The 24,308-nt window shown below is 25.3% G+C and overlaps 1 protein-coding gene across 1 annotated transcript; it reads left to right on the top strand.

The window, feature by feature from the left end:
* Nucleotides 1–373: 373 nt before the first annotated feature.
* Nucleotides 374–22,829, top strand: LOC118442144 (trissin receptor-like). Its single transcript, XM_035867376.2, has 4 exons — nucleotides 374–614; nucleotides 7,114–7,304; nucleotides 19,121–19,772; nucleotides 20,896–22,829. Exons 1-4 carry the CDS (start codon nucleotides 565–567, stop codon nucleotides 21,260–21,262), a joined length of 1,260 nt encoding a protein of 419 aa, XP_035723269.1. The 5' UTR covers nucleotides 374–564; the 3' UTR covers nucleotides 21,263–22,829.
* Nucleotides 22,830–24,308: the final 1,479 nt, after the last annotated feature.

Below are 24,308 nucleotides of genomic sequence, written 5' to 3'. Positions count from 1 at the left end.
TCACAATCGATGTTTCCCCATGGGAGATCGCTGTTTTAATCATTTGATATAGTTTTTTTTTTTTTTTTTCTTCAAAACGCGCTAGGAGATGCTGTGACGTGTCTCTTATCATTTTGATTTATATTAGGATGGTCGAAGAATAAACTAAATTTGTCACGCGAAGGACAAACACGTAGAATAATAATAATTATAATAATAATAATAATAATAATAATAATAATAATAATAATAATAATAATAATAATAATAATAATAATAATAATAATAATAATAATAATAATAATAATAGTAATAGTAATAGGAGTAAGAAACAAGAAAATAAAAAATATCGATGGGGATTATTGTGACTCTAAGTTTGACGTGTCAAATAAATGATATATTATCAAGATTTAATTGAAGAAATGAAAATATGTTCCAAACGAAATAATATTATATTATAAATAACAACGATCGAGATTTATTTTGAAAAGATTTATAGTTAGGAAGAATTTATAGAGCTTTATGGATGTGTGAAGTGGATTTTAAAAGATAAAAGCTTGTGAATTATCAAGATAAAGGAAGACTATGGCTACCACAGAAAAGATCCTTTTATTTGGCGAGGATACGATAATGAGGTAAAATTTCTTTTATAAAATCTCATAATTTAATATTTTTTTCTTTGTTTTTTTTTCTTTCTTTTATTGTCGACATATTTGTACGAAAATTAAAAGTTTTATATTAGCATATACTTTTTATGTATCGCATTAATTAATGTAAAAAAAAAAAGATTATCATAAAAAAGGTAGTTTGTTATTTAGATAAGGATACGACGAAAAAATAAAAATAAAATATTTAAAATAAAATTCTCATAATCAAGTATATCATTCTCCTTATCGTCTATATTATAGCGCGAAAAAAAAAATTGAAAATTTGATTAGAAAACTTTTTTATGGGTTTCTATTTATCACTCACAGTAATGTGTCCCTTGAAATAGTCTCGTCGACTGGTATGTTTAGAAAAAATTATTATCATTGATTGTTACGTTTCAAATACGTAAAAATATTTCTAATATTTAATAATATAATTTTTCTAATGTTGGCATATTTTGTCATCAAGGACGGAATACTTAAAAAAAAATAGATCTTCATTGATCGTCACATTTCAAATGTATATATAGAAACATTTCTAAAATACACCATTTCTCCATATTACATTTTTTTAACACATTATTTTTTTATTGCGGTGAGAGAGATAAGATCGATTGAAAGTAAAACTTTTCTTTTTAATGTCAATTGAACTAAAACACAATTATTGACTATCCCATTAGTTTACCCAAATACATTGAAGGATATCACTGTCATTAGAAAGACACGAACCAATAAAATCGATCGATCGGTTTGGTTAAATTCGATAGAGTATTGTCACTAATGAAACGCTTTTCTAATCAATCGTTAATTCGATTGAAATTTTACTTTTTTTTCTCTTCTCTTTCGTACAAATAAGCATAGAAAATATAAACCATTAGAATCGATTGATCAGTATCATTAAATCCGATAGAGTAAAATCAATATACTATAGTTACATATAAATATCTATATATGAATCGAAAGTTACTTTTTCGAGACTCTATTATCCTTGTAGTTAGATTTTTAATCTTATATAATTAGTATGGAAAATAAAAAATTAATTTCAAGAATCTTGAAAAAGAATAATTAATTTTCAAAGTAATTTTGATACTTTTGGTCCATCCTGGAATAAAATTAATATTTGCAATAATGTATCTTACCAATCGATCGTTAATTTAATCAGAATTCTTCTTTTTCCTTATTTCATTTTCATAATATAATATTTACAGATACATATATGCGTATATATACACATATATACCTATGTATGTACATATATATCTGATATTACTTTTGATATGAGAAATACAGAAAGCATTGTGAGAGAACCAGTTGGGATAGGTAAGAATTTTCTTGGAAATGTAAGAACGTAGATACTATTATAAAATACGAATCAAGATCAAGTTCTCTTACTTTAGAAAGTTTAATTAAAACTTTCAGTAAATCGTTTCGAATTCTTGGCCTACGCACAAAAGAGCTTCTGCGATAAGTCTTCTCGAGAGGTCGTCAAAAAAAAGGAAGAAAAAAAAAAAGGAAAAAAAAAAAGAGAAAAAAAAAAGAACAGAAAAAAAGGAAAGAGAAAAAGAAAAAAGCATCGTTTATATAGCGTAAAAGCTTCATTCGTTGCTACAACCGAATTGGATAGAATTCTAGTCACGGTAGGAATCTACGAACTTGACCTATCCGTTCGTCACTCATTCGTTTACATTTCCCTCGACGCCGTACCTCCTCCAAATTTTCATTTCTTTTTTCAGAATAAACGATTTGCACGTTTCTTCTGGATCTATCATTTCTTTCCCCTACCTTTACCCTTTTCTTTTTTCTTCTTTTTATTTTTTATTAAATAAAATTATTACATAATTATTAAATAAAATTGCAAGTGATTAGTTTGATATAAATTGATAAGAAAAAAAAAAAAAAAGAAAAGTAACATCAGACCCATTATCTCGGTACTACTTTTAAACTTCGTCGATATAATTTGGATCGATTTTGAATTATCAACCGTGAACACTTTCTAAAGTTTATTCTCGAAAAAAGAAATATGAAAAATGAAAATAAGAAAATGAAAAGTAAATAAAAAAAAAACATGAACTTTTACATCTCATCGTATATTAAGATAAGTGATTATCGAATAGAACGAGGATTAAAATTTTCTTAATTATTCATAATAGAAGCAAATTAATTGGATGACGTAAGATGGATCTTTTTCTTTCTTCATTTTTTTATTTCTCTCTCTCTCTCTCTCTCTCTCTCTCTCTCTCTCTTTCTTTCTTTCTCTTTCTTTCTTTCTTTTTCTATTTTCTTGAGTTTTTTTTTTTTTAAATAGTTCAATCTGATCATAAGCTATGCTTCCTCACGTTTCAACTCCATGATTCTTGTATCGACAAATTCACTTCGATTTTTTCAATCACTTTTGAATTTCAATAGTACTTTTCCTTATATAATTCATAGAGATAGTAATTCGATTATTGAGTGTTCCAGAACATGATCAATAAATATTTTACAATTCCTCTTTCTCTTTCCCTCTTTTTTGTTTAATTTAAGTAAATAAAATGTAGGTGGATAAATTATTGTTTGTATCAAGAAAAGTTATAGCTTAAACAGAGTGTAGAACACATTTTTTACGTTTAATAAATGAAAATTAAAAAAAGTATGTTGAAAAAGTTCACATCATTAAATCTCATATTTTAAATAAACGAAATAAAATTTATTTACTTCAACTATTAAAAATTTAATAATTTCAATACTAGTTATGTCTTTATTAAGAAGGAAAAACAAATTCAATTAAAAAAAATTATTAACAAACACAATTTTATTGTAACAATATTGTTGCAATATTTAAATAAATAAATAAAGAATAAATTAAACTTGAAAACGACGTTGATTTCAAATCTCTACGATTGTTTGTTCCGAAAATATTGCCTTTCAAACATTTCCATTCATAATTCGCTTAGTAAATTTTTTTATAATAATAATAATATTAATAGTAATAGTACGAAAAATAGTAAATAAACAAAATAAAATTTACATAATTATAATAAAAATGTTAATGATTTCACGATAGTTACGTTCTTATTGCGAAAGAAAAGAAAAAATTCAATTTTAATAATTATTAACAAAATTGATTTTATTATAACAATATTATTGGAATATTTAAATAAATGAAAAATAAATTACGCTTGAAAACGGCGTTGATTTCAAATTTCTACGATTGTTTGTTCCGAAAATATTGCCTTCCAAACATTTCCATTAATAATTCGCTTAGTAAATTTTTTTATAATAATAATAATATTAATAGTAATAGTACGAAAAATAGTAAATAAACAAAATAAAATTTACATAATTATAATAAAAATGTTAATGATTTCACGATAGTTACGTTCTTATTGCGAAAGAAAAAAAAATTCAATTATAATAATTATTAACAAAATGGATTTTATTATAACAATATTATTGGAATATTTAAATAAATGAAAAATAAATTATACTTGAAAACGGCGTTGATTTCAAATCTCCCAGACTTTTCTTTCTGGAAATATCGCTGTTGAAATATTTTCATTCATAATTCGTATAATACGGATTTACGTAGTAATAGTAGTAGTAGTAGTAATAGTAAGATCGAGTAAATTTGCAGAATTTATGTAGGTTAGTGTGCCATCGACCCATTTTGAATGAAATTATATAGGTCACTGGGCCAACCTAAATGCCTTTCATTTATATAGGAATATCTCCGAAACTAAAAATTGTAGAAACTTGAACGAACTATCATTTTAAAGGACAGAATTTACACTATTTTTTTTCAGCGTATTGTTAATAATTAATTAACAATTTGTTATAAACAATTTTTATAAACAAATTTTTTAGAAAGTAAATTCGTATTATTTTACAAAAACAAAAAGAAATTCATATTGCGATCGATTTATAAAATAACATAAATTAATAAATAATCAATAAACAAATTACTTTTTTTACCGAAGATAAAATTTTTCTCTATATTGTTAATAATTAAATTTTATATTTACGCGGGAATATCTTGTCGGAATTAAAAGACGTAAATATTTCAATAAAAATTTTACAAGACATCTTAGAATATTACAAATATATAATTTGACTATTATGCAATTTGTTAAAATTTATGTCAAATAATATTCAAGGTCCATGTATAAATATACATACATAAAAATGAATTAAATAGTGTAGAATTCACAATGACCGAATAAAATATCTTGAAATATTACAAAAATGTGAAAGAAGAGAAAGAAAAAAATTCCCGTATTAATTAATAATAATAAGAAAAAAAAAAGAAATATTTCTTTCTGTCATATCTTTGGTGAAAGTTTTTTGAGAAAATGACGTTTTTATTCAAAGTGAAATTTCATTTTACTACATCTTTTTCTCTCATTATGGATAATCGGTTTTGTAGAACATCTAAAAGTAAATAAATGCCAATAGTACCGATCGTAAAATATCGATGCGAATGCAGTGCTGGTTCATTCGCTAAAGGAATCAAATATTCCGATATCGTTCGTTGGCATAACATGCAATCTCATACTGTTCATGTGTGATACATATGTACATATATAAGTATGTACATATGTACATACATATGTTTGTATGTACACTAGAAAAAAAAAGAGAGAGAGAGAGAGAGAGAGAGAGAGAGAGTGAATATGTGACACTAAAAGATTCATTAACGTTAGATTTTTATAATAATATACATAAACAGATAACCTGTTAAAAATAATTAGAAATGTTTTGATAATAAAATATATACCTTTTTAAAATTGTAAATATAATTAAATTATGTTAAATAAATTCATAATAATTGCTATACTTGTAAAGTAAATTTATTTGTTATTGTTTGAGATCTGTTATTAAATATTTTAAAGACAATTAAAATAATTATAATAAATATAAATAAAAATATAAAGAATTAAAATAATTCAATCATTTTAAGATATAATATCATTAATTTTTTTTATATTTGTTTCATATAATTATGTATAAGGATACATGGGTACACAATTTTTTAAATTATAACGACAGAACGAAATAAGTTCTTCGAAAAGTTTCATCTAAAAGAAAACATATTAAATATTTCAACAAAGTTCATTAAGAGCTATGTGAGTTCTTAACAAAAAAAAAAAAAAATATTTACGTGAATTTATCTATATTTTAGTTAAAACTCAAAGAATTGCAAATGATTGATTCAAGGAAAAATGTCAACTTTTCGAGAATACTTTTTCTTCAGTAATCTTATTATCCTTTCATGGCCCTTTTTTTTTCATGTTAAAACGAATTCTTCGAGAATACAGGATTTCGAATAAAATATTACGATCAATGTAAATTTATTTGAAAAATTATAATCAAATAATAGATGTTATCATTAAGTAGATTAGAATTCACAATGAAAATAATAATAAATACTTGTGAATAATAATAATATTATATATAATACATAATCATAAATATAAAACATTATATATCTATCGTATGAGAAATAAATAAGAAAAAAAGCAATGGTCACAAATCTCTAAAGAAAATTTTATAGCATAATAGATTTTTTATGTACACAAATCAAGTGACATTAATAGAAATATCGTTTGAATGATAATATATTTAATATATATATATATATATATATATATATATTAAAATATTTTGGTTTTAAATAGATTAGATTTAAAAATCGAGATTACCCATGATGTCTTCGTTTCACGTAATTAATTTTCCACGGCACCATGAACACTAGAAACTCGACGATGAATCAGAAAAGGTCAAACAAAAGATAGAAAATCCAAGCGTTCATTTAATAAAAAGATTGGTAAATATTCTTTTAATACTACCCTGATTATAATTCTCTCTTAAACATTTGTATTTTATTAAAAGATAATATTGATTTCGTTGAATAGATTTTATTTAAATATTTGACAAACTTCATGTTACTTTAATGTTTGTTAAATCTATTTTATTACAAGTTATAGTCAATTCCTGTTCTTTGAAAAAAATATCTTCCATCATCGTTCGATTGTAATTGAGGAGAGAAAAAGAGAAATCCAATAAACTTTCATTCATTCATTAAAATAACTGAGGGTGTAATTTATTATTAAAGACCAATTATATCCACTCAAAATAATAATAACAATTTTATTTACCAACGCAAGAACATTCTGCCGTTTTACATTCATTAATGTATATTGTTAGCATTTGAAAAAAAAATAAAATTGAAAAGTAAACCGAGTAACAAATATCTAGATAATATTTTCTTTTTTTATTTTAATATAAAAAAATACTCAATAATTTTTACATTTATTGATAAAAATTATTACGATGAATATGAATGAAAAAAAAAAAAAAATATATATATATATATATGTATATATGTATATATATATGTACCTATATTATTTAATTTTTTCTTTTTTTTGGCATTTGAATTTTCTGAACATAAAATAGTAATTACATAATTGTAAACGATAAAAAAGATTTTCTAACAATTGTTTTGCAGATTAAACGACGATCCAGAAACGAGTGATTACGAATTGAATAATAGTATCAATGGGACATTCATCGACAATCAAAGTTACTATCAGTTGTCTTACAACGATTCTCTGTCGGAAGATTACATCTTCGATAGAACTGATGTTAAAGTGATATTTATCTTACTGTACACGATCGTTTTCATTTGCTGTATATTCGGTGAGTATATCTATTTGTATTTTTATTTTTATTTTTTTTTATTACTTTTTATTTTTCTTTTTATAGAGATTTAATGTAATCATTTAATGTGTTTTTTTTTCTTTTTTTTCATAAAATATATATGCTATCATATATATTTTATATTATCATATCATGTTTCTTCCCAGAATTTATTTCATTTATATATTTTTTGTTAAAATTGTTAAAACTATTGTTTTATATATAATATAAATATAACAATATAATCGTTGTGTAATATAACTTTCTAAAAATCACATTAAATTAATATAATGTTGTCGTGTAGATTAATCAATGAAAAAAAAAAAAAAGAAAAAAAAAGAAGCAAAAAGAAAAAGAATTTGTTCAAGCAATCTTTACAAGGGAAATGCATCTTATAAAATATCTTTCTATCTACTTTACTGTACCATCTAGTCTAAGTAATTTGAAATGCATGAGAGATTCTTCCTTTATTATTTACCTTGTTTGTGGCTGACCGAACGAAAAATTAAAAGAAAAGTCGTAGTAATTGCATTATTATTAGTAATAGTAGTAATATTAGTAATAGTGGTAATAAAATAACGTGTAAAAATAATGAAAACCTGTGCAGGAAGAGAAAAATTGTTCTTCGTTAAAATTTAATAATCTTTCATCCAGTGGCCTCACTACCGTTTCAGGATTATCACAAATTAGCATAAAGGTTATATCCTTAGGGAAAAATACTTTCGATGAAAACAAGATATTAGCAAGTTGCTTTTTAAGATCTTAGCATAATTCGTTATAACTTTATGGCGATATCATGGAAACCGTAAGAACAATGTTGGCTTAACAACAGCCATAACAATTTTTTGTTTCTTTCACCAGAAAGAGAAAGAGAGAGAAAAAGAGAGAAAGAGAGAGAGAAAGAGAGAAAGAGAGAGAGAGAAAGAGAATAGGAGAGAGAGAAAGAGAGAAAGAGAGAGAGAGAGAGAAAGAGAGAGAGAGAGAAAGAGAGAAAGAGAGAAAGAGAGAGAGAGAGAGAAAGAGAGAAAGAGAGAGAGAGAAAGAGAAGCAAAGAAGGGACAAAAGTATATAAAAAAAAGTATATAAGCCTCTTGGGCAACGTTTAGAAACGAAATGCTTCGCGATAGATTAAAGAGAGACAAAGAAAAAAAAACTACAGAAATTATCTTTTTTTTGCTTTATCAAATATCGTACAGATAAATTGTAAAAGATGGATGAGTAAAATATCGAAGGATTATAATAATATATAATATGTCAATACATACATACATATATATATATATATATATATATATATATATATATATATTTATCTATCCTATATATATCGAAGCCAGGTGGTTAAAAACAGATCACATTAATCTATATAGATTAACGTAACAAGTGGAGATTAAGCAGTGTAAAATAAACGAATGTACATGTAGACATTTATATCATTACTTAAATAATTTATTATTATTTATTTATTTATTTATTCTTTTATATATATATATATATATATCCTGTTCATTGTTTTTAATTTTAATATTTATTACTATATACGTGTATTCTTTTTGAAATTTAAAAGATATACATATATCATAGCCATTGATTATTTTCAATTAATTATTCCGTTCATCGCATTTGATACAGCTTTTAAAAAACAAGATATATATATATACATATATATATACATATATGAGATATTTTTTGAAACAAAAAATAACAATTAAAAGAGAATTTGAATTAAAATAAAAATATAAATATATATATATATATATATATATATATATATATATATGTATATATATATACGCACATACACATACACATATGAAAGTTATAACATACTTTTTAATTAAAATTTGATGATAAATGATAAATATACATCAAGCTCGATATCGTTAAAGTGGATATTGACAATTTGAAATGAATTTCGACGTTTCCAGATTTCGGATGACGTACTCACACATACACGTATAAATAATAAGTATAATTGTTAAACATTAGAAAAGAATGAAAGACAATATTCTTTTATTTTGATGATAAATATTGTAATTATTTATCTGTGATTTTCTTTACAAAGATTGCATAGATATAACAATCTTATAAACAAAGAAAGAATAGATATAACTATCTATAAAAGCTATTTACAATTTAAATATTTTATAATAATTTAATACTAGTTAAAAACTAGTATTAAAGTTAAAAAAAGAAAAAGAAAAAATTTTTATTAATTTTAATGATTCTTTTTGAATGTTGCACGAATAATTAAAAAAAGTAAAAAGAAAAAAGAAATAATGTTACGTGTCATACGAAGTTTTGAATTTTGTCAATTTGCAAAATTCACTAGATAAACAAAAAAAGAAGAAAAGCACGCGATGCAGGTGGTGCACGCGATGCATCAATGATGCAACAAAGTTGATAAAAAAACATTGTTAAAAAGACGATTTGTACATTTAACCCAGATTGAAAACCTACTATCTATATAATCGATATTATATATATATATATATATATATATATATATGTATATATTAACTTGCTATTCCCTTCGTTTAAATATCAAAAGAATATTCTATCCAAAAGAAATCTCAATACAGAAAGTTTATTATTTTTTTTATTTACAAATGAAGAAAAAAACTAATAAATAGAAAAGTTAACGCTACGATTAGCAAATTGCTAGAAATATAGGTATATATTATTTTTTATAATGAAATCCTTTCTTTTATTTATTACAAAGTAAATAATAACGAATATGAAGTTTATCTTTCGTTTTGAAATATCTATTAAATAAACAAATGTAATGAAAATAGTTAATAGATTTTTTTTTAATTAATTTTAACATTAAAGAAAATTGTTTAGAGAAAATATTAAATATAATTTTGTCATACTCTATCCACGTTCAGTCTGTTTATAATGAATTTTCGATAACTATTAATATCGAATTTATAATCGTGATCTAAGATTTTGATATAATGAACTTTTGAAGTCATCATATGCAAAATGAAAGGAGAGTGTAAAGAAAAGAGGTAAGCTTCGATCGGATGTACTTATGCCGATTGCTCGAAAGATTAAGATTAAAACTTTACCAAGTTTCGTCTTTCTTCCTTGAGAAACCCAAGTATGAAACTTTCCTATTTCTGTCCCCTGCTTGAAAGATGAGAACCTTTAGGAAAACCTAAATGAAATTTATTGTCCCGATGACGATAATACGAACGTTCTTTGAGCCAACATGAAACGCAACTCAAAAGCAACCTTGGAATAAATCGTTTTGCCTTTTTCTTCTCTTTTTGAACGATTCCCCTTTTCTTTAGTATAAATACAATATATAATATATAATATATAATATATAATATATATATATATAATTATAAAAATATATATACAAGAAGAGTCAAAAAAAACCTTAGCGGTTTTAAAAATCAATTACTTTTCTTCAAGTACTCCTCGGTCTTTTATTCGAGCTTGTAGTTTTATCATATGCAAAAGAGAAAAAAAAAATAAATACATATACATCGGTATTATATATAATTGCATGTACGGTATATAGGACAATGGATTGCCGTTCGTAGCATCAATTATTTATTATTTACTTAGAAACGATAAAGAAGTTAAATATTATTTTTTGCATCGTTAGTTTATTTTATTTTATCTTCTTGAATTTTTTTCTTTCTTCCTTTTTACATACTTGCAAAAGAAAATATTACAAATAAATAAATAATTAAAGTTTCAATCGTTAAACTGAATGAATAATAATTTTAACGTCCATAACTGTAATATCGAGCAATCCGAGTAAATTCAACCAATAAGCGGTTTTTACTGGATATTTGTTAAGACTTCAGGCAGCTGACAAGATTTCGATGTCAAAAGGGTTATCAATAGACTCATGTGTGGCATGCCTACTCTTAATTATACAGATAATTGTACATCAAAGTCTTGCGATTGAGTTACGTACGTATGTCACTTTTACAGATAGAATTATATATACGTACCCTTTACAGATAGAACCTTATGCGGGTAATTTAATTAGAACCTTTTATCGTTTCAAAGACGTCGGCTAACACCTAAGTCCATAAGTACTTTTACATTCTTTCAAATAAATCTGAGAAAACGTTACAAATGTAAAAACTGTATCGAAGTATTTTCGTTTTAATCAGACATTACTTTTCCTTATATTCAAAGACAGTAATAACACCGATAAGATTTTATCTACTGGAAAGAGAAAATAATGATTTGTGAATCTGTGTGTACTCTCTTTCTCTCCTTTTCTTTAATGTGGAAAAAGTATATATATATATATATATATATATATATATATATATGTATATATATATATACATATATATATATTTAAAAGCGACCAAATAAAATTTAGTCGATCATTTTGGTATGTATTCTATGTATATCTCTGTATAAACCGCATGTGTAAACGTTGACAAAGATGTTGGAATGAGATAAAGTAGTGTATGAAAGAGAAAGGAAGAAGGAAAGGGGAAAAAAAAAAGAAAAAGAAAAGTTCACAATAGATCTTCAAGCAAAAAGAGGGGAAAAGGAACACCATAAAAGAAATAGGAAAAGGGTGAAAATAAGAAGAAAAAAAGAAATACTTGTGCGTAAGGGTATAAACGAACAAAACGCCGAGTGATCGATCGTGCGGCGTCTGAAAAGGGAGAGAAAAGGGTTCACGTGGAAAAAATGAGAAAAAGAACAAAGGGATTTGCGACAAAATGGTAGAAAGAAAAAGACTTCTACTAATGTTTCCAAATGAAACGGTACACTATGATTCCAAGGATTATTATATTATATTATACCTACATTACGAACAATTTTGTGAGATTTTTATTAAATTGAACGTTTTTAACATATGCTCGTTTTTTCTTTTTTTTTTTTTTTTTTTTTTTCTTCTAATCGTTTTTCGAGAAAAACATTTCTACTAATGGCTCTAATAATGGAATACAATAATAATCTAATAATATTGAAATGAAATTTTGTTGTTTTTTCTTTTATCATATTTTAAGGAGAAAATTTTTATTAACGATTACAAATGTGTAACATAATTTTATTTCTTCTTTTTATTGATTAATTTTTTTAAGCATATTCGAAGGATGAAAATAATACGAACTTAATTTCGTTTAAAAAAGAAAAAAAAAGGGAAGAGCTTTTTAACAAGAAACAAATAATTTGAACGTGATGCTTAAATTGAGACTATCTTTTATTATCAATTAAATCTCGAACGACAACTATCAAGGATATACCGTAGATACTATTATATTTGCATAAGTCTCTTGATATTTGGTATAACGTAATCGTTCGAACAGTGTTCTTACTTCTACGCCCTAATCTAGTACGATACTAATAGAAAACGAGAATATACTATGACGCATAGTTAATCAATATAAATATATATGTATATGTGTGTATGGTTTTATTAAAGTACCTACGCCTACGAATATTTGAGAAATTTATTAATAAGAAAATTTAGAGATAATATTCAGTTTGTCTCTGTGTCTATGATAAAATTAATATTAAATTTAATATATATATATATATATATATATATATATATTACAGGGTAATTAACACAATTATAACAAGCCATATATTATTTTTCTATTTTTTTTTTTATGAAATTAGAAAAATATGTTAGAAAAAAAAGATGCACGATCTAAGCTACGACCGCATATTTCTAGTTTTTTTTTCTTTTTTTTTTTTTGCGAGTACAATGTTGCATGTGCATTCACGATCGTATTATTTCATTCGCAAGGGCATTTATACACATGCAAGTGCATATACTAAATTTCTATTATTAGATTTAATAGATTAGAAACAATGGTACGAGTGTAATCGTCAATTTCAAATTCAAAATAGTCAAACATTTGGACATACGCGTACGTCCTTTCATATTGCAATCTAAATTATTCTGTAATAATTAATTTTCAAAAATTATTTTAATTTAGGAAAATCTTTTCTTAAGAAATAATAATTTTAAAGAATTGAAAAAGAGTTTATTAAATTTCTAGGAAGCGGGAAATTTACATTTTAATCGTCCTTCATCTTTTAAAAATGAGTATTACAACTGAAATTCTACAATTCTTTTAATTCCTTCATTTCGTATTTTTATTCAAATCAACAAAGATATCTGTTTACGTTCTTTCTTATTTGTTTTCTTTTATATTGATATCAACAGCAAAGAAAGAATAAAAAGTCTCAAGAGAGAAAGGGAGGGAGATATTTCCTACCAATATCCTTGCCCTTTTCTATATTTGAAAGAATATATATTTACATTTTTATTTTTCACTAGTATATACCAGTTCTTTATTTTACAAATCTTTTTAATAATGTCATCCGGATTATAACTAAAATTATTAAAATATAAATATTGTAAATTCACTTTTGTGCGTGTATGTGTATATAATTAAAATAAAATAAGTGTCAAAAAGAAAAAAAAAAGAAAGAGAAGGGATTAAACGTAACGTATTAATCACAACGTATTAGAACAGAGGTTCATCGTCGAAAGTACAATCTTAAGGAACGAACATATCTTGTCAGCCGTCGTAATCAGTGATATCGATCCTAGAAACTTTCACGAGTCAGCTTTTAATGTTCTTGTTAGATGGCCAATATGCTTCTCTTGTCCATTAGAACAAACTTTTCTAACATCTTTTTTCTTATTTTCATTTTTTTTTTCGTTTCTTACTTTTAAAAAAGTTATCTGCTTGAAAACATATATATATTTATTTGTAAAAAAATTTGTTAAAATATTAATTTCATTATCATTTAATATTATTTAATATATATATATAAGCAATATTTATTTAGCCATTATTATAACAAATATTAATAACTATTGTATATCAAATAAATTCGATATTTAAACTTGAATTATTTCCATTATAATATATTTTTATTTGGATGAAAAAAGAAATAATATATTAACATCAATTTTATTATTACTAGTATTAAATATTATCATTATTTTGACAAAGACAATGCCATTATGAAACTAATTTTGTGAAATTGTAATATACGATAACACGATAATTTAAGTTGAAAGAAAAGAATATCAGAGTACTATTGAAATTAATATTTCGAGAATATATGTAGATAAACGTCAAATTATACTTTCCTATCTGCATAATATAATTCTATTCGTATCTATTCTCTCTTTTCTCCCTCTCCACTAACGCCCCTATATACACACATATACAGTTCATTCATTTTCTCCCATTGACCATTTATAAATTCTCTCAGTCATTCATAAGTTCAAGTCGATTAATTTCCCTTGCGACGTTGGTACCAGCTAATACTTCGTGATTCAACTTACAATTAGTATCATATACTTTTGATTTCTGACAGTCGGCCAATCAAGCTTGTCTATGTTTGAAGATATCTGCCACAGACAAGTACAGATCAGTTATATTTGAGTATATGATCGCCCTAAAAGAACAGATATATATTGTATGTATACATGTATGTATACATGTATGTATGTCCTTATTCTCTGTCTTTGTCTCTATTATCCTTTCTGTCAATTTCTTTCTATTTAACTCAATTAATTTAATTTCACAAAGAGTTAGAAAAATAAATTTTATTAACCTGAAATGTCATTTGTAAATCAGTTATCTTCCTTTATATACATATATAGTACGATTTTATTTGTACAAGTTATTTGTATAAGTTTAAAACAATTTGTATAGTTTACGTCAATTTTACTTTCAGTTTTGAAATGAAGAAAAATTTTAAATTGAAAAGAAAAATGTGAAAAAGAAGGAAAGAAGGAAAAAGAAATTTCAAGAAGAATTTTATCGTTTAAGTTTTTTTTATGTATTTTAAAAATTTCATTTTAAATTCTATTATAATTTCTGGGGGAAAAAATAATTCGAGACAATTTTCAAATTATTTACGAACGGTTTTATTGATCATTCATTATTGAAATCGATACTTCATCAGCTTTTATAATAATCTTTATCGAGTTCTTTAGAAAGTTTTAAAGGAATTCATAAACTACTGGATATAGTTCTGGTCCATTTATGTAATTTAGTTAATAAAAATCTCAAATGAACGTTTCGACTTATCTTTAATTGAAATCAAAATTTTTTATTCAAATTTTAACATAATTTAGGATATGAAACTAATTGATATTATACATATATCAGAATTAGTACAACGCGAAACTTATTTACATCGTATTTCAAATTTCTTTTTTTTTTACAATTTTATTTACTAAGACATTTGACAAATAAAATTTACCTAAAGATTATTTTAATTTATTAAGACGTACTTGATAAACAAAGTAGTAAAAATATTTTATTTACTACGGTACATAATAGAGTTTTACATTTATTTGAAAAATTTTATTTACTCTGCATATGTCTTATAATTTTTTTTTTTTTTTTTTCTATGTATCTTTGTATATACAAATATCCTATATTACTGATATTTCATTTATTATGATTTAATCTTACACGATCATTGAAATCTTACTGAAATTTGAGTTGAATTTACAAAAAATTCGAAATATCGTTTTATCATATGACTTCCATATAACATGATACGAATTAAACATGTTATTGGAGGGCTGCTTATATTTATTGCTAGACATGTGACACGTCTTTTCTCCAATGTATCGATAGCCAGAACGAAAATAAAGAGTAAAGAAATAAATTGCTGAAGGTTTAACTTGCTTCTACGAGGAGACAATTTTATTTCTTTTTACAAGTCCAATTTTATTTTACTATAAAGAAAATAAAAAGGGATATATGTGAGTCATCATTTATTTGATTACTTTTAAATTGATATCTGTAGAGTTGAACTTTATTGTATTTTATATATAAATAGTTTTAATATCTTTTTAATATATCTTTTTAATCATATATCTTATGAAAAAAAGCAACATTAGTATTTTTGTAGAAATTGTAACATTTTTAATATTTAATATTTAAGAAATAATATTGAAGGATTTATTTTTACTAAATATTGCAACATTATTTATTGGCCAACCCAGTATTACACTGTTATTATTTTATACTTTCTATTAATTTAAACGTTGCTTTTTTGTTATTTTACTTATATATATATATATATATATTTATACCTATGTATGAAATACTGAAAATTCAAATAGATTAATTACCAACCAATCCTAATATATTTCTTTTTACATTATTATTTTTATCATTATTATTATTACGTATAATTGAAACATACTATTATTCTTTTATTTAAATATAAAACATTAAAAATTTCACCACATTAACCAATTTAACCAATGTGTTCCACTTTAACCAATGAAATCCAATAAAACTAAACGATTTAGTATACCTATTATACTCCAATCATAATAGTCGTCACTTCTCTTTTTTCACTGAAGATCTGTATTATGTTAAATAGTAAATAAAAATAGACACATTACGTTCGAATTGTAAAGAGATTAAATTAGATTTTTTCCAAATTTCTTTTGATCCTTCTAGAGTATATTTATAACAAAACGATTTAAAAGAATGTTCACTCGAAGAACACTGTCGAATAGGTAGAATTAATGGCTCATGGATTTACGATTTGAAGGGATCCGCCGCAAAAGTGGAGTACTTTTAGACATGGCCATATTTTCTTCTTCTTTCGAAAATCCCGTACGGTTAAGAAAAAAATAGGTACGAAAGAGAAAGAGAGATTAGAGAAGACGTCATGAATAAACGGTAATGGTTGAGACGTTGAATATTAAAGTCGTTGAGTCTTCTTCTACTTCTCTTACGATTATTACTTACTTTATCAATGTAATTTAAAAAAAAATCTGCCTTTCGTTCGAACTTTAAGACATGTAAAAAAAGAAAATATATAAATATATATATATAGGTATGTATATATATATATATATATATACATATGTACGATCTTGAGCTTGCTTTTCTTCATTTTCTTTTACTTTTTCTTTTCTTTTTTCTTCCCTTCAGTTCCTTCGAATTACTTTCTCTCATTTTCTTTTTCCCTTTTTTCTTTTTTCTTCGGATGATGACGTCCCATTGTCATTCGACAATCGTACGAGCAACTTACAGGCACAATACAAGACGGTAGCATTGCTAAGCAATAAAACTCGAAGCAGGGATCGAACGTGATCGGCATCAAATTGAGAAAGAGCCAGTGGAACAAGGTGAACCTTGTGTCGTTGCACCGTTGTCTCTTTCTCCCTAACACCTTTCCTCCCTCTGTCTGTCTCTCTCGCTCTCTCTCTCTCTCTTTCTCCTTTATTTTCTTTTAATTAACGTTTAGTAATATTTTTTTGAAATTACATTTTAATACATGAAAAGCTACTTTCCGATAATCGGTTTCGTTTGCTTATGACACAGCTATTTTATAATCGGTTTTGTTCGCTTATGACACAGCTATTTTATAAACAGTTTTATTTGACATAAATACGATAAAGATAAATAAAATAACGAAGACATCGTGTATCCATTCTTTTAATACGTCTAAGCATTTTGGTCTTTTTTTTTATTCTTTTTTTCTTTTTTTGTATAATCATAAAGATATTTGGTAGTCAATATATTAAAATATATATAAAATATACATTTATATACATTTATATACAAATATACATATATACATATGTATACATATATATATGTATATGTATATATATGTATATATATATATATGTATATATATAGTATATGAAATAATATTTTTACCTGTTTTGTATAATTTCCATATTCAACAAGATACTTAGGAAGAATATTTTCCTTGGAGTATATGCTGAACAAGCAAAACGATTAATCATTATTACGAGGTATTAGATATAAGGGGCGAAAATCTTGAAAAATGATACTAATATAATCTCACCAGTGTCTGCGAGACGAAAAGTAGCCTTAAGATGAAAGTATAAAATTATTTTTCATTAAAATGTTAAGATAAAAACGTGATAAAGATTGTTTTAATTTTAATTATTCAACAAATTATCTTTTCTGAAAATTTAAAGATAAAACGTTAATATAAATTCTTTTAATTGTATACGATAAATTAGATGAATTAATTAATGTTTATTATTATTTTCTACTTACGATAATGGAACTATAATATGAATTGATATTGGTACGAGATCGATCGATCCTTAAATACATTCGGATTAACGGATCTTTGGCTCATCGTTATGCAAGGATTTCCTAGAATAATTGTAAACCGCAGACGTGAGAGGCAATATATTAAGATAATTCCAACATCTGATTTATCGTTTAATGAAATAAGAAAGCAAATACTGCAATAAATTTTAATCTGTTTATTAGAAAAACTTTAGGATTTACTTGTTTTCTTTTTTCTTATTTTTATTTTATTTTATTTTATCATCCTCGTTTCTATTTAATTATTATCAAATCATTCTTTCATATATACCTAAAGGGTAATTAAGAACTGTATCGAGTATAATTGTAATCAATTAAATTTGACAATAATCGATGTTTATTCATTCCTAGAATGTAAAAGTTCAAAATGTGAATGAAATTATAAGTAATACAAACATGTATTTTTTTATATTAAAATTTTTTTGTATACATATGAAACATAAATTATATATATTTAATAAGAATAAGATTTTGATCATCAATAAAAATATTGATTTCCAACTTAACATACATGCATACACATATATTTTTATAATATTCATTATATAAAAAGGAAAAAAAAGACAAACAAACAAAAAGTAACGAAAGTAAATTTGATAAGAATAATATTTAAATCTTAAAAAAAAAAGAAAAAAGAAAAATGAAAAAATGCTAGATCATTCATTATAACGTTTCGAAGATGTCTATTCAATCCAACTAACTTAGATTAACTATCTGTTTCAGGTAATCTAATGGTAATACTCGTGGTGACGTTTTCTCGTCGCTTACCAAACATTACAAACTTCTTCTTGGCAAATTTAGCAGTAGCAGACTTTTGCGTCGGCATATTCTGCGTCTACCAAACTCTAATAAATTATTTGATGAATAGCTGGCGATTAGGTAACTTCCTCTGCAAAGTTTATATGTTCGTTCATGCATTATCCTATACGGCGAGCATTTTGATATTAATGGTAGTATGCATAGAAAGATATTTGGCAACGGTACATCCAATGAAATGTAAATCGATGTTAACCACAAGTCGTCTAAGAGCAGTCATTGGTATTGTATGGATAATAGCGGCATTATATGCTGCACCAAGATTTATTTATTTTGAAACAATCAGCAATGAACTGAGCGACGGCAATGTCGATATCATTTGCGGACCTAATATGAAGAAATACAAGAAACATGTCTTAGATGCTTTCAACTTCATCTTCCTTTATCTCTTACCACTGGCACTGATGTCCTATCTCTATACAAAAATAGCTGTCCGTCTTTGGAGAAGCGGTGCTGCTCTCGGTAGACCTGGCCTTGTAGCCGAAACTAGAAATGGTAGAATTCAACATATTCATACCTCTTGCAGGAAGGTTCTCAGAACAAGACGTGGAGTCATAAGGTATTCATCTTTGAAAATTGTCTTTTCTCTTTTCGCTGTTTCTTGAATAATACACACACACACACATAAATGCACATATATATGTACATTACTGCTACGCTTACTACTTTATTTATTGTCTTGTATGCATACCTATATAATATCGGGTGGGACAATAGTTTCTAAATTTTATTTTAAAAATCAATTACACTTTTCCGATGCTAATTTTTAGACCGATTTGTTTTTTAGGTTGTTAAAGAATGTCCCTTGTTGTTTTGCAATCTGAAAGAAGAAAAAAAGTAATTAACGTAATTGTTTTTTAAAGTCATCTAGGAACATTCAGTCCACCCTATATACGTATATACCGGTTTATTTGTACCCATATATATATATATATATATATATATATATATATATATATCCTTTCGCATTTCATTATATATATATATCCTTTCGCATTTCATTTCTCTTTTCATTTTACTCGTCTATCGTGTTTTTCTTTTTCTTCTAGTTCTACTTTTACTTCTTCTACTACTTCTTCTTCTTTTTCTTCTTTTTCTTTTTTTTCTTTTTTTTTCCAAATTACATTCAAGCTCATCTTTCATACTTTTTATTTTTCTTACACATATAAAATTCATGTCTTAAAAAATATTAAATCGACAACGAATCGTCAATCAATATGATCAAATATCCTCCATCTATTCGAACGAGCAGATTATCGATAAGACGATTTGCCACGTCTATATATTTTCCCTCGTAATAATGATTTATTTTCGAATTTTATTTCGCTCTAAATCAACGTCCTTTTAAAGAAAATACATAATTTTTAAATTTAGATGTACAAAGTGCATAATATATATATATATTATGCTGATCTTTAGCTGATGTTAAATAAAAATTGCATAAAAAGTTAGATTTGATAGATACGTATATACACATACGTAAATTCAGACATATGTACGTACATACATAAATATATATAAAAAATATGCATAGATCATAGATATGTATTTCTATGCAAATATTCATGCTTACAAAAATATGATGCATACTTAAATATTATCGTAACATGGATATATTGATTTATATTTTACTTCGAAATTAATTCCAAATTTTATATATATATATATATTTTATTTAACAGGATGCTGATTGCCGTAGTAGTATTTTTTGCACTTTGCAATCTCCCACAACAAGTTCGCATAATTTGGCTACATTGGGGACCATATTACGATCGAACTTCTAATTTCACTACTCTACTGACTGTATCGACTTTCTTGATATCTTATACGAATTGCTGTCTGAATCCATTTCTCTATGCCTTCCTTTCACGTAACTTCCGCGAAGGAATGAGAGAAATTCCTTGCTGCAAAGGTAGAGATCGTACAGCAGGTGGATTGGGTGTAACTGGTTGTACTAGTGGAGAAATAACAAGACAAGAAAACGGGACCAACGGGAATCTCTTTCCTCACAGTTTACTTGTACGATTGAGTTCGATACAACGCATATAAGAGAGTCCTTGTACAACGCATACCATATCAAGAAGGAATACTTATGAGAAAAATATCTAATGACGATCTGATATACTCATTAAAAATAACAATATTAATTTGACTTATCTATCTGGGTTTACTCGACCAGAACTTGAATTCGACAAATTGGAGAACGATAACGTAGCTGCAATTTAATACTTTAAGATATGTTTAACAATTTGAGAAGCGTGTGAAGATGATTTTAAAAGAAAAAAAGAAATGTCTTATCATCGAGAAATACATAAATTATTTCCATTATAAAATGATGATAAAAAAAAAGCACGAAATGAAGTTAATATCCATTTATATATAAACCCTGTAGTTTGGAAATATTATCAAGTCTCAAAGTTCATATAGACGATGAAGCTAATCATAGAATAACCTATAGAAAACAACAACAACAACAACAACAACAACGTCATCGGTATGTGATAACGATAATTTAATGTGATAACAGTTAATTTATTATACAAATTATAGAACTTTTTTCTTTATTCCGGATCGAATTAATTTGAAATTCCTATAAGAGCTTGTCAATGTCGTCGCTTAAAGTAAATACCTAATACCAGAAATAACTTTTCTACATGTTACCTACGTGCTAGAACATTTGCACGAATATGCATACTACGTAAGTACATACATATATATAATTCATACGATTTACGGTATCAACCGTACACTTACCATCTACTGTCACCTCCTTTCGAATGTATCCGAATTAAGAACAAGAGTTCAAGCTTTTATTATGTAAAATGTCTACTGAATATAAGATAAAGAAAGAAAAAGAGGAGAGAGAGAGAGAAAAAAAAAAGAAAGAAAAAAGATAAATGGAAAAAAGAAAGACAGAAGAAAAAAGAGGATATACATATATACAAGTGGTTGTGTGTGTGTGTGTGTGTGTGTGCGTGTGTGTGTGCGTGTTTTATTAAAATTAGATACATCAAGAAAATTTCAGTACACACTTTAATATCAAATGATCAAAGTTCCTGATATCTCGATAAATTACATATGTATGTATGTAAGAAGACGACGTCAGGAGACTATGTCTCAAAAATTTGGAAATAGTTAAAAAATATTTGTATCGAAAATTAATCATATTATCTTATCGAATAAGATCATGCTTCATGTTGGTTCTATGTGAAAGATCAAAGTATAAAGTGCATAAAGAAAAAAAAAAATATAAACATGCATTCTTAATGGCACATATGTAACATAGATATACATATATTCTCCTTCCTTTTTTTGATTGAAATGAAATCTTTTTCTTACTCGCTCGAATCATGTGAGAATTATCAGAAGTATTACATATATATATATTTTTCTTCTTCTTCTTTTTAAGAGCGTTATCTATAACGATGAGGTCTCGAGTTCACAAGCTTTTAACCAGTGTAAACTGGTATTAAAGAAAAAAGATTCTTAGTTGATCCGACATATCAATACCGGTCGTATCAATTTTTATCTTCCTATTAAAAGGATAACTATTTATCTACTTAATAATAAACCAAATCGGATGTTTTCAAGTAAAATATTCTTAATAACATTAACATATAGGTAAACGAATACGATTATAGATCATTATATATATATATATATATATATATATATATACACATACATAATTTTTAATCAATGTTATTATAGAGATTTGAATGGAATCATACAAATGAAAGAAATTTATGTCAGATGAATATGTCAAGCAAGTTATTTTCCATACGCCGAGGATAAGATAATTTTATACGTTCGTTCTGCTGGGGGTACCCTAAGTTAAATGTTCCTTTAACTCGTCGATATGATTAAGTGTGTCATTTCATTATTTTAAAGAGACGTCATTGTAAAGCGCGCAACGGAAAATATAGCTTTCTATTTCGAAGAGAATAATTCGTTTCATAAACGTAGCACCATTATCTGAGATTATCTTGAAAAATTCAGATTTTTCAAATTCGTATATAGCAATGATGTAGTAATAAATATCACCATATATGTGTCTATTTATTAAAAATACAAATATGAAATTGAACAATTGAATACGAATTGATAAATATTTCAATTTTAATGTTTAAATTTATTTATAAGTTTCCAATTAATTTTAACTAATAAGTTAGAATTTATTAAAAAAATTTTAATGTCAGTCTCGAATAATACCAAATAAAAAAGGTAACCGAATATATACCTACATATGTATGTATGTATGTACAAATTCATTATCTAAAATACACATTCATTAACAATTCCCATTCATGTAAAATTTTAAAATATTATACTTTCCATACGTAAAAAATACTTTCCATAGGTAGAAGAAACGAAATACCTTTCATAAAAAAAAATATGTATTATATGATGTATACCGATAACAATAATCGTTTCTAAATATATAGGAAGAAATAGAGAAACGTTATACGATAATGTTATCGTTAGCGCTATCGATCCCATAAAATCGATTATTTTTCGGTAAAAGGCACGACAATATTTTTATCATTGGTTAACATGCGTAAACTACATTGAGAAATTTCAAAATTTCTAAGAATTTAGAAGTAGATAAACAGAAAAAAAGAGACAGAGAAAAAAAAAGAGGAAGGGAGAGATAAGGAGTGGACAAAAAACTGCCAAGTACACAAGATACGTAGATCTATTATCGTATAATAAGTATAATAATTATTATTCTTCAATCAGACCCCCAGCAACGATTGCATCACTCGACATCGTATGACCCTACCATGAATAGAAAATATATTTTGCGCCTTGTTATCGTGTTAATTCAATCATTTCTTTAATTTATTTATACTTTTCTATATGCAGGAACAAATACAGAAATTCGTGAATTTTTTTTTCTTTTTATTCTTTTATTAATTATTACATTGCTTTTTATTACGTTTTGAATAAATATCCAAATTTGTAAGAATATTATAATATCGTTGTGTGGGTACATATACATAGTTAATATTCAAGCAGAAGAAAAATAGATTTTGACATTTAAAAGATTGAAATTATTTCGTATTTAATTATTTCTCTTCGGCAAGATGATTGA

The sequence above is a fragment of the Vespa mandarinia genome, chromosome 16 (assembly GCF_050613455.1).
Source record: "Vespa mandarinia isolate Hongniang chromosome 16, ASM5061345v1, whole genome shotgun sequence".
Taxonomy (NCBI): Eukaryota; Metazoa; Arthropoda; class Insecta; order Hymenoptera; family Vespidae; genus Vespa; species Vespa mandarinia.
This window is presented reverse-complemented; position numbering and strand designations above follow the sequence as displayed.

Coding starts and splice junctions, on each gene's coding strand:
- LOC118442144 (XM_035867376.2), top strand. CDS start 565: ATGGCTACCACAGAAAAGATCCTTTTATTTGGCGAGGATACGATAATG. Junction 615..7,113: donor GGCGAGGATACGATAATGAG/GTAAAATTTCTT, acceptor ATTGTTTTGCAG/ATTAAACGACGATCCAGAAA. Junction 7,305..19,120: donor TTTCATTTGCTGTATATTCG/GTGAGTATATCT, acceptor TATCTGTTTCAG/GTAATCTAATGGTAATACTC.